The 12,746-nt window shown below is 45.6% G+C and overlaps 1 protein-coding gene across 1 annotated transcript in view; it reads left to right on the forward strand.

Annotated features, from left to right (window-relative positions):
- The window catches only part of znhit6 (zinc finger HIT-type containing 6), a gene marked incomplete at its 5' end in the record, with an annotated part of 38,563 nt that overhangs the window by 7,457 nt on the left and 18,360 nt on the right, over window positions 1-12,746 (forward strand). Inside the window, 4 exons of the mRNA XM_043700069.1 lie at window positions 966-1,072; window positions 1,145-1,230; window positions 2,419-2,522; window positions 11,040-11,108. Coding sequence (XP_043556004.1) covers window positions 966-1,072; window positions 1,145-1,230; window positions 2,419-2,522; window positions 11,040-11,108 — 366 coding nt within the window. The remainder of the gene's footprint in view (window positions 1-965; window positions 1,073-1,144; window positions 1,231-2,418; window positions 2,523-11,039; window positions 11,109-12,746) is intronic.

Consider the following 12,746-nt stretch of genomic DNA (forward strand, 5'->3'; position numbering starts at 1 on the left):
CCTTTTTGAATAGTGTCTTGATGCAACTTTTTTGTGTGTGTTGGGGTGGTTGCTTTCGTAGTTCAGGACTTGGTCTGTTTGTGTGGCTTTTCTGTTTACCTTTGTGGTGAATTCTCCATTCGGTGTTCTCTGTACCATCACGTCCAGGAATGGGAGTTGGTTGTCCTTTTCTTCCTCTCTAGTGAATCAGATTCCTGTGAGTGTGGCGTTGATGATCCGGTGTGTGTTCTCTATTTCTGTGTTTTTAATGATTACAAAGGTGTCATCCACATATCTGACCCAGAGTTTGGGTTGAATTTGCGGTAAGACTGTTTGTTCTAATCTTTGCATTACCGCTTCTGCTATGAGTCCAGAGATGGTTCACTATCTGGTTCACTAATGGGAAGGAAACTGCCACCATTACCCACTTCAGACCCACAGCAATGTGGATTACTCTCAAATGACTCTCTGGTAATTAAGGATGGGCCTAGCCATCCTAATAAATGTCTCTGAACCAGTGATGCCCAAATGATTAAAACAAAAATGTTTAGAAAATCATAGTAAAATCAGCATATGTCTAGGTCCCTTGAGCCTGCTCTGTCACTAAACAAGATCCTCGTTGGTCTGTTTTAACAACTGAAACATGTTTTCTCTTGAATGTAGAAAATTAAGGGATGATCCAGTAGAAGTTTTCAAGATATTAACAGGAAGAGACAGAGTAGATACAGATAAACTGTTTCCATGTTTAGGCATTCTAGAAGCAGGGACACAGATTGAGAATGAGTGCCACACTGTTCAGGAGAGGTGTTAGGAAGCACTTGGACACCAGAAGGTGGGAGATATTCACTAGTGGTGAGTGGCCTGTCTGCATTTGGGTCTGTTGTCTCCCAGTTGGTAGTTCTGAGCAGTGTGTGGTGGGCATGGAGCTGGAGAAGCTGCCAGTCCTCTCCGCACTTGGAATGATTTCCTGTTGATTTGTTTTGCAGCTTACCCTGTGTGAAGAAACACAAAGCTGCGAATGGCTGCAACGGAGTGCGGGATAAAACAGCCTTTACACCCCTCAGTCACTTCACCGAGATGCACCTCCTCAGCGGTAAGGGTCTTTCGGTCTGGGGGTTGGGTGGGTCTTTTTACGCTGGGAGCTGATGTGGTCTTGCTGATTTAGATTACAGGTTTCTGGAGGACACTGGGAGATTGACAGACATCGCAAATCGTGACCACACTGTTCACCGGCCGAGCACCAACAGATTTGTACGTTCCAACCTTGGTACCGATCAGGAGCTTTTCGTGAGAGTTTCACTTCATTCAGGGGCGACTGCTGCCTCACAATGCGGTTCAAGCAGTTTGTCTGCTGTTCCATTCTAGGAAGAGTCATCCCGGATTCTCAACGTTAACTCTGCTTTTCTCTCACCACAGAGGCTAGGGGATAGTGAGGACTACAGGTGTTGGAGAGTCAGAATCGATAAAGCGTGACGCTGGAAAAAGTACAGCAGGTCAGGCAGAGTCTGAGGAGCAGGAGAGTCAATGTTTCGGCTATAAGCCATTCATAAAACAGACCCTGAAGAAGGGTCTTGCCTGAAACATCGACTCACTGAGACCCTCTGTGAGCTGTCCCCAACAAAATAATATCATTCCTGAAATAAGGGGAACAAAATTGCTCCCAATACTCCATATGTGATCCCCCCAGCACTTTGTACAGTTACAGTAAGACTATGGTTCCACAGTTTTCTCAAGGAGAGTTTCAAAGAATCGACACCTTCCAAAAGAAAAGATTTGTTTCATCTCTGTTTTAACTACAAATTGAGGGGTAGTAGATGTCAGAGACAGGTTCTTTACTCAGAGAGAGGTAAGGGCGTGGAATGCCCTGCCTGCCAATGTAGTCAACTCAGCCACATTAGGGGCATTTAAACAATCCTTGGATGAGCACATGGATGATGATGAGATAGTGTAGGGGGACAAGCTGAGAATAGTTCACAGGTCGGCGGAACACTGAGGGCCGAAGGGTCTGTTCTGCGCTGTATTGTTCTATGTTCTAAAGAGTAACTTCATGTTTTTAAACAATGGCAGGAGATGGAGAGAGAGACAGGGAAGATGGAACCCAGTGGCAGCCATTACAGTCTTAGACCCCTGTGACCCCATGATTGACCCATACCTGTGGAAGCCCTGTTCTAGACTATACCCTCTTTGGTTCAGAGTGCTCCCAAGTTTCAAATCATCTGGAAAATCTGAAATTGAGGAGGCACAGAGTTATCAGAGAATCTTGCGTCAATCCGAGTGTTTGGGCACAATGAGGAAGGAGCTGGAGGATTTTGAAAGCAAGGTTACAAATTTTAGAAGTCACTGGATTAATCTTCACCTTGGACAAAGTGTTGGTTTTACTGTGAGTGATTCTCTCGAATATTTTCCTGTGTTTTTGTGATGGTGTCTCTTCCTTTGCAGCTAAACATTATGAAAAACAAAGCTCTGAAACATAACATCAACCTGAAGCTTTTACCCATTGGGTTTACAAAAAGAAGAGAGAATTCAACGTATTTCAATAAGAAGTAAGTTTTCATAGTGAGGTGCAGGTAGTGAACGATGGAAATCTGTGCAATTCCACTCTTGCCCATGAGTGCTAGGAGAGTGCATCCTTTCTGAACTGACACCTTTGGATAAGACAGGGGAAGACAGAAATTCACCTGCTTAGATAAAACGTAGCACTGTTTATGTTGCACGGTATTTTAGACACACTTTGTTAATAGGTGGTGCCATAGTGGGAATGTTACTGGCTTAATAATCCATGAGGCCCAGTTGATGCTGTTGGGAACATGAGTTTGAATCCCACCACAGCAGCTGATGGAATTTAAATTCACTTCATAAACCCATTGGGAATGGTTTAGAAAGCTGCTGTCAGTAATTGCGAGCATTAACTTATCATCAATTGTCATTAAAAAGCTATCTCATTACTGGGAACACTGGAATTGGAGAAGGCCATTCAGCCCCTTGAGCCTGCTCCACCATTTAATATGGTTATGACTGATCTGTGGCCTAACCCCATATACCTGCCCTGGGACCATATCCCTTGATATCCTCCTAACCCCATATATCTTGGCCCAGAACCCTTCGTACCCTCCCTACTCCATATACTTCCCTGGATCCATATCCTTCATACCCTCCTAACCCCATATACCTGCCTTGGGCCCATAACCTTCATACCCCCCTAACCCCATATACCTGCCCTTTGCCCATATCCCATCATACTTTTCCTTAATGAAGAAACATCTATCTCAATTTAAAATTAACAACTGATCTCGCATCCACTGCTGTTTATGGAAAAGTTCCTAACATCTTTCCTGAATGCTCTGGACCGTAATTCTCAGACTATACCCTGAGTTCTAGAATCCCCAACCAGTGGAAATAGTTTATCTTTGCCTATCCTGACCTGTCTTGTTAATATAGAGTGCGGTGCTGGAAAAGCACAGCCAGTCAGGCAGCATCCAAGGAGCAGAAGAATCGACATTTCAAGTATAAGCTCTTCTTCAGGAATGTGACATTTCCTGTTGAAGGATTTATGCCCAAAATGTCGATTCTCTTGCTCCTCGGATGCTGCCTGACCTGCTGTGTTTTTGCAGCACCACACTCCCGACCCTGATCTCCAGCATCTGCAGTCCTCACTTTCTTCTTGTTAATATAGAGTCATATAACACAGAGCCAGACCAGTCCACACTGAATATAATCCCAAACTAAACTCCTCCTGTCTGCCTGCACTTGGCCCATATCCCTCCAAATATTTCTTATTCATGAACCTATCCAAATGTCTTTTAAACATTGTAACAGTACCCACATCCACCACTTCCTCTGGAAGGTCATTTTACACACGAACCACTCTGCGTTTAAAAGAAAAGTTGCCTCTTTCATCCTTGTTCATTCTTTCTCCTCTCATCTTAAACATATGCCCCCCAGACTTGAAATCCCCCACCTTAGGGAAAAGACTCCAGTCATTCACCTTATCTATAGCCCCTCAAGGTTTTATCATCCCTCAACCTTCTACACTCCAGGAGAAAAGTGTTCCAGTCTATCCAGCTTCTTATAAATCAAACCCTCCATTCCCGGTAACATCCTGGTTAACCCTTTCTGAACTCTCTCCAGTTTAATAAAATCCCTTACTACAGCATAGCGGCCAGAGCTCGACACTGTACTCTAGAAGAGGCCTCACCACTGTCCTGTACAACCTCAACACAACATCCCAAATCCTATACTTTGATAAGATTCCCCAACCCTGGAAACAGGCCTAATTTGTATAATCTCTCCTAATAATGTGACCCCTGAAGTCCAGGTATCATTGTGCTCCCTCTAAGGTCATTCTGTTCTTCCTCAGCTGTGGTGCCTAGATCTGTGCTCAGTACTCTGTGTGCAGTTTACCCACGGTTTTGTGCAACTGCAGCATAACTTATGCATCCTTGTACTGCAGTGTTTGTGACGTTTTAAACATCAGTGTCCCTGAACTCCCAAGTCTCTTTAGACATACATTTTATTTAACTTCATACTGTCTGGAAAGTTCTCTGAATTATCCTTTTTTGGTCCAAAGTGGATAACATCACATTTGCTGACATTGAACTCCATCTGCCACGTTTCTGCCCATTCACCCAGTCAACCAGTGCATCATCTGCCATTTGGCTAAACTCCAGGGAATATAGAGCTGGTCTCCTTCGGATGATCCCTAAAATCCAGAAACCACCTGGTGAAAGCTTGTCGCACTAATTCCAGAAATCCAATGTTGAACTTTCCTCCCAAGTCAGACATCATATGACACCAGGTTATAGTCCAACAGGTTTATTTTAAATCACAAACTTTCAGAGCACTGCACCTTCCTCAGGTAATCTGACGAAGGCACTGCACCTGACGAAGTGTCAGTGCTTCGAAAGCTTGTGATTTCAAATAAACCTGTTGGACTATAACTTGGTGTGGTGTGACGTTTACCTTATCCACCCGGGTCTGACACCAGCACCTCCACATCACATGCTCCCTCCCAGGCCAATATTTTTTTCTAAGGTGTGATGTCCAGGTTGGTGGTCAGTACTTCAAGTGGAGTCGAACCTCCTGTAGGTAATGAAATCTGCCATCCTCACCTTGTATGGCCTACACGTGACTCCAGACCCATAGCAATGGGAGTGACTCTGAACCATCCTGTGGCATGGTCCAGGAAAGCCACACAGTCTGATACAGATATCACGAAGATGGCAGTGGTTCAAGGAGGCAGGTCAGCACCAACCTACCTCTCAGGGTCATTAAGGAGTACAATAAATGCTGGCTTGGCCAATGGTACCCTCATCCCATGAATGAACATAAAGTATGTCATTATCAGATGGTCACACTGTGCTTGTTTTGTCTGCTCTGAGGTTGGCAGTGTGGACCAAGAGGACAGTGAGTGCTTACTGAAGTTAGCCTGACAAATGAGACACTGTGAGAATGTTTGTGTGTTTGGCGTAATGAGGCTGGTTTTAGACTTCCTCCTCCAAAATTCTGATTTGGGCACCATGCCAGCTGATCATCATAGCCCCCTTCTGCCTGTCCTGCAGTGTCACTGTCTTGTTCAAACTCCCCATCTCAGGGGGACACATGGATGTTTCTGTACTGCCATCAGCCATCAGTCTCCCACCCTCCTCGCAAAGGAAGGTATTCTTGCATGTGTGCTGTGGAGCTGGGCACTGGACACTGTGCAGCGCTGATGATGTGAGCGCACGTTCTGCTCTGAGGAGGTCCAGCTGCAAAGAGAAAGGTTCCAAATATCCAACACCATCCAGCCCCTCCTGGGAGAGGAGGGGAGGGTGGGGGGAGCCAGTATGAGATTTTCCATTTCCCATTGCCGTTCATCCTGTTGCTGTGGAGACTGCCAGGTTTTGTGACTATTTCTGTGTCGTCTCTGATCAGAAAGCTTGCACCAGCAAGGTATCCGTTCCCCCGACAACAAACCTCAAGACTGATGTGGATTTGTTTAGAATCTGTGGGGCTTTGATATTGTGTGCAGTTCTGGTCACCGCATTATAGGAAGGTTGTGGAAGTTTTGGAAAGGGTTCAGAGGAGATTTACCAGGATGTTGCCTGGTTTGGAGGGAAAGTCTTACGAGGAAAGGTTGAGGGACTTGAGGCTGTTTTCATTAGAGAGAAGTTTGAGAGGTGACTTAATTGAGACATATAAGATAATCAGAGGGTTAGATAGGGTGGACAGTGAAAACCTTTTTCCTTGGATGGCGATGGCTAACACGAGGGGACATAGCTTCAAATTGAGGGGTGACAGATATAGGTCAGATGTCAGAGGTAGTTTCTTTATTCAGAGAGTAGTAGGGGCATGGAATGCCTTTCCTGCAACATTAGTAGGCGCGCCAACGTTAAGGGCATTTTAATGGTCATTGAATAGGCATATGGATGAGAATGGAATAGTGTAGGTTTGATGGGCTTCAGATTGGTTTCACTGATCAGCGCAATGTTGAGGGCCGAAGGGCCTGCTACTGCTGTAATGTTCTATGATGTTTCTGAAGCCGTGATGTGGTTTTGAAACACTGCTGAAAATGTGTTGCTGGAAAAACGCAGCAGGTCAGGCAGCATCCAAGGAGCAGGAGAATCGCCGTTTCGGGCATGAGCCCTTCTTCAGGAAGAAGGGCTCATGCCCGAAACGTCGATTCTCCTGCTCCTTGGATGCTGCCTGACCTGCTGCGCTTTTCCAGCAACACATTTTCAGCTCTGATCTCCAGCATCTGCAGCCCTCACTTTCTCCTTTTGAAACACTGGCCTACCAAAGGGAAGTCAGCCTGGATCGCAACGATGCATCTTGGGAAACCGCTTTGAGATTTGGCTGCAAAAAGCCAGGATCCTTCTAACTCTGGAAAGGAATGCTGTAAGTTTCCTGGAGCAGCCAAAGGATTTTGTGAAAAACCCTTCCCGAAAGAGAATTAGCTGGTGCTGGGTCAGACAGGACTGAGAAGATGCTTTGTCTTGCGGAACAATCCGGAACTCGGGGACACCGTTTGAAAATGAGGAGTCTCACAGTTATCACAGAAATAAGGGGGGATTCTCTTCCCTCCGACCGGCATTAGTCTGGGAATTCTGTTCCCCGTGGAGCAGTGGAGTCTGGCTCATTGAACATGTCCGCAGCTGAGTTAGAGAGATTTTTCATTGACGGCAAAGTCTATTTCAGACCGAGGTGAGGAATGTTTTCTCTCAGAGGGTGGTGAAGCTGTTGAATTCTGTTACTGTAGAGGGCTGTCGAGACTGGTTTGTTGAGTATACTCGAGGTTGAGGCAGACAGATTTTTAAGAGGATCAAGATTATGGGAAAAAAGCAGGAAAGTGGATTATCAGATCAAGGGTTGGGAGGACGGGATGGTTTGGGAAGCAGTGTGACGCCAATAGCTTGGGTTCAATTCCCATCACTGGCTCAGGTTACCCTGAAGGACTCTCCTTCTCAAAGTGTCCCCTCACCTGAGGCATGGTGACCCTCAGGTTCAACCCCCAGCAGTCGAATCTCTCTAGTGACAGAGCAGCCCTATGGACTGGTAAGACTACAGCAATTTGATTTGAATGGCAGTGTAGACCCGATGGGCTGAATGCCCTGTATCTGGTCTTATAATTGCTGTTATTTACTCTCAAAGTGAGGTTGAGTGCACTTTGGGAGCATGAAGGCAATCTGACAGAGAGTGTGCGATTAGGTCAATTGAAATATTTGCTTCTCTCTGGACCCCTTTCCAAAACCCCTGAACAGTCCAAAGTAGTTCACACTGAGTGAGGTGTTTCTGGAATGTAGTTGCTGCTAAAATGGAGGGAAATCTGCAATGGGTTCCTACACAGCAAGCCGCTAGAAATAGCAATGAGAAAATGATCAGTTGATCCATTGAAGAACAGGAGTAGGCCACTTGTTCCTTCAGTGACAGCTGACCTATACAACAGAATTGTAGCTGATATTCCAGGCTAATTCCACCTCTCCCAATTGTTTTTCTTTATGACAGTGATGTGTATCATACTGGTAGGGTCAGCATGTATTACCAATCTCTAATTGCCCTGAACAAGGTGATGGTGCATCCTTCCTTGATCCCCTGTAGTCTTTGGTGCCTCCGCTGCTGTAGGGAGGGCATTCCATAAATTTGACCCGGTGGCGAGAGTCCTCAGTCTGCAGACATCTGGTTACTCTAAGTCTGAACACCCACAACCCTCTGAGATAGAGAATTCCAAAGATTCCAAACCTTCCAATTGACGAAATATCTCCTCAGCTTAATCCAAAATGGCTGACCTACAAATTTGGGACAGTGACCCAAGATTTAGCCCCTTCTGCCAGGCTGTCTGCTTCAAATCTATCAAAACATTTCAGAATGTTACTTGTTCGATCATAAGATATAGGTAGGCCAATCAGCCCATCGGGTCTGCACTGCAATTCAGTCATGGCTGACAAGTTTCTCAACCCCATTCTCCTGGCTTTCTCCCTGTAACCCTTGATACTCAAGAACCCATCTATCTCTGTTTTAAATATATTTAGTGACCTGGCCCTCACAGCCTTCTGTGGCAATGAATTCCATAGATTCCCCACTCTCTGGCTGAAGAAGTTTCTCCTTATCTCCGTTCTAAAAGGTCTCCCCTTTACTCTAAGGCTGGGTCCTCAGGTCCAAGTCTCTCCTACCAATGGAAACATCTTCCCAACATCTACTCTGCCCAGGCCATTCAGTGTTCTGTATGTTTCAATTAGATCCCCCCCTCATCCTTCTAAACTCCATCGAGAATAAACCCAGAGTCCTCAAAAATTCCTCATATGTTAAACTGTTCATTCCTGGGACCATTCTCATGAACCTCCTCTGAACACACTCCCAAGGCCAGTACATCCTTCCTGAGATATGGGACCTAAAATTGCACACAATACCCCAAACGTGGTCTGACCAGAGCCTCACAGAGCCTCAGAAGTTCACCCCTGCTTTTATATTCAAGTCCTCTCAAAATAAATGCCATCATTGCATTTGCCTTCCTAACTACTGACTCAACCAGCAAGTTTAACTTGAGAGAATCCTGGACTTGAATTCCTAAGTCTCTTAGCACTGCAGACTTCTGAATTTTCTCCCCATTTAGAAAACAGTCCATGCCTCTATTCTTCTGACCAAAGCGCAGGACCTCACACTTTCCCACACTGTGCTCCATCTGCTGCTTCTTTGCCCACTCTTCTAACCTGTCCAAATCCTTCTGCAGCCTCCTCGCCTCCTCAATACTATCTGTCCCTCCACCTATCTTTGTATCGTCTGCAAACTTAGCCAGATTGCCCTCAGTTCCTTTATCTAGATCGTTAATATATAAAGTGAACAGTTGTGGTCCAACACTGTTTCAGTCAGAACACCTCTTATTCCAACTTGGAGAAAATATCGACCCATTCTGCTCCCTGGAAAGCTGTCCCCTCTGCCTAGTAACCAGCCTAGCAATCCTGTCGAAGAGTTTACCCTGGTAATTATGATCTTCAGTTGTTGGAGAGGTGAAAGCGTAGCTGAAGAAGGGCTTATGCCCGAAACGTCGATTCTCCTGCTCCTTGGATGCTGCCTGACCTGCTGCACTTTTCCATCAACACATTTTTCAGCTCTGATCTCCAGCATCTGCAGTCCGCACTTTCTCCGAGGTGAAAGCATAATCTTTCAATGATGCAGGTCAAGAGTCAAAAGTTGAAAGTGATGAATTTAGAAGGCTATGGAGATGGGACAAGCTGGATGGCTCTTTTGGGAGCTGGCACAGACACAATGGGTCGAATGGCCTCCTGTGAAAAAGGTGAAGGCAGGGGTCAGGAGAGAAGGCAGTGACTACATCGAAACAGTACACTCTGTTTTTAAACTGCAGTCACTGCTGGAGGAAACTCCACAGTCAATTTGCACTCAGCCAGCTCCAATAACCAGCAGTGAGTCAATGACCAGAAAAGCTTGTTTTTGATGTTGATTGGTCAATAAGAATTGGCCCAAATCCTGGGCAGAACTCCCCATTCATCTTCAAAATAGTGTCAAAGGAGTTTCACATCAGAAAGAGCCAACTGAACCTGGATTTACCAATCTAGGGAGGCAATAAATGGATACGGATCTTGGAGGTGAAGACTGTTTTTGAAGAGCAAAATGTGTTGGTGCAGGCTTGGAGGGCCAAAGGGTTTGTTCCTGTGCTGTATTGTTCTTTGTTCATTTGTTCTATAGAGAGCAGCTTTGATGGGGTTCAGTAAATGCTCACCTGCCATTTGATTGATCTATTGTCACGTGTACCAAGGTACAGTGAAAAGCTTTGTTTACGAGCAATGCAGGCAGATCGCAGTCAGCAGGGATGTGCAGATCAGAGGTTGTACAACGCCTTAGACAGAGGTGTATAGGTTACATTGCACAAGGCATGCACTATGAAAAATGTAGAATGGTTATAAGAAATGTTAAAGTTAGATCTGTCACAGGGAGCTCATAATAAGGCACACAGTGTTGGGGTTTCACTTGTACATTCAGTGACAGTGCTGCTCCTTTAACAAGGTGATGTTGGCCTTCGGTTATTTTTCCGAGAGACACAGACTTTGAAAGTTCAAATTTGAAGGGTTTTAGGGCCAGTTTGATTATAGCTGACAGATACTGCCTCAGGAAAAAAGTTTTTCTAAGTTTTAAAAAAAGCCCTTAGAGAATGAAAAGGGGAGGGGCCAGTTCTCCCAGCCCAGCTTTCCCCTGGTTTGGTTTGGGTTTCTCGCATTCATGTATCAAAGCTGCTGGACCCAAAGAAGCCGGTCCGGGCTGGTCCTCTCTCCCTGTCCTCTCTCCTGTCAGAGCCTGCGTTTGCTTTTACTGTTTGTGCCAAGGGGTGTTTATGGGGATTGTTGCATGTATTTGGAACAACATCATTAAGTTGCGTTTTCGGGTAGGTTAAGTTATTGTGTTCTCTTTTGTTTGTGTTTCATTCGGTACACCTGCTGAAAATGACTAGCAAAGTTAGGGATCTGGGCCACTTGAAATGTTTTGAGGGGGTCTGGCCTGGTCCATAACAAGTCTTAACTTGGAAACATTTACTTGATTCTAACTCTCTGCTGTTTTTTTTTTCCTGTGCTTAGGGAGCAGATGTTTTATTGGCATGTGAAGCTGCAATTTCCTCACAGTCACACTGAGTACACAGAGAAGAGGTAACTGTTTATCATGGAATATACAAGTGACTGGAAGTGAAGTGGTGATTTTTTTTGCTGATAAACTCTGTATGATCACAGAATCTCTACAATGTGGAAATGGGCCATTTGACCCATCAAGTTCACACCGCCCTCCAAAAAGCATCCTGCCTAAACCCACTCCCCTACCCTATCCCTGCATTTCCCTGAACACCATAAGCAATTTCCCATGGCCAATCCATCCAACCTGCACATCTTTGGACTGGGAGGGAACCGGAGCACCCGGAGGAAACCCACGCAGACACGGGGAGAATGTGCAAACTCCACACAGACAGTTGCCCACGGCTGGAATCGAACCCGGGTCCCTGGCACTGTGAGGCAGCAGTGCTAACCACTGAGCCACCGTGCCGTAATGTTGCCATCATTTGGAGCATTTCTGTTTTACCTGGACTTTTGGTTGGAGAATTTGGCATTTTTATATCAGTCCAGTTTGTTATCACTCCGATCGGTGCTGGAACTAATCTGTTGACAATGTAGAATGTGGCATTGCTGAAGGAAATTAATTCTGTTTTGAGGCTTTTTGTCTTGCACTTGTCAGGACAACTGGCAAGAATAACTTTGACTACATGTGTCTTTTCTTCAGCAATACTTAAATATGGAAAATCCTGATTTGAAACTACTGATAAAGTCTTCCTTTCTAGTTAGTGTTCTTTAACCCACCCACTAACCACTAATTGATGGTGTGTTTAGTCCAGGACAGTAGGGGAAAGGGTTAAATTATATTTAAGATTACTTACAGTGTGGAAAAGGCCGTTCGGCCCAACAAGTCCACACCGACCCACCGAAGCGCAATCCATCCAGACCCATTCCCCTACATTTACCCCTTCACCTAACACTATGGGCAATTTAGCATGACCAATTCACCTGACCTGCACATCTTTGGATTGTGGGAGGAAACCAGAGCACCCGCAGACACTGGGAGAATGTGCAAACTCCACACAGTCAGTCGCTTGAGGCGAGAGTTGAACCCGGGTCTCTGGCGCTGTGAGGCAGCAGTGCCAACCACTGTGCCACCTGCGCCCACCTGTGCCACCGTGCTGCCCACGCTCTGACAGAGATCATAGAGCCATAGAGATGTACAATACAGAAACAGACCCTTTCGTCCAACTCACTCATGTCGACCAGATATCCTAAATTAACCTAGTCCCATTTGCCAGCATTTGGCCAAAATCCCTCTAAACCCTTCCTATTCATATACCCATCCAGATGCCTAATAAATGTTGTAATTGTACCAGCCTCCACCACTTTCTCTGGCAGCCCATGCCACCCTCTGTGTGAAAAAGGTACCCCTTAGGTCCCTTTTAAATCTTTTCCCTTGAGCCTTAAACCTATGCCTGCTAGTTTTGGACTCCCCTACCCTGGGGAGACAGATCTTATCTATTTACCCTATCCATGCCCCTCATGAGTTTATAAAGGGATTCAAAGTTTGTGAGAAGATTTGTAGCTCGGGTGCTCGTTGTTGTGGTTCTGTTCGCCGAGCTGGGAATTTGTGTTGCAGGCGTTTCGTCCCCTGTCTAGGTGACATCCTCAGTGCTTGGGAGCCTCCTGTGAAGCGCTTCTGTGATGTTTCCTCCGGCATTTATAGTGGTTTGTCTCTGC

This window comes from Chiloscyllium plagiosum, chromosome 11 (assembly GCF_004010195.1).
Source record: "Chiloscyllium plagiosum isolate BGI_BamShark_2017 chromosome 11, ASM401019v2, whole genome shotgun sequence".
Lineage (NCBI taxonomy): Eukaryota > Metazoa > Chordata > Chondrichthyes > Orectolobiformes > Hemiscylliidae > Chiloscyllium > Chiloscyllium plagiosum.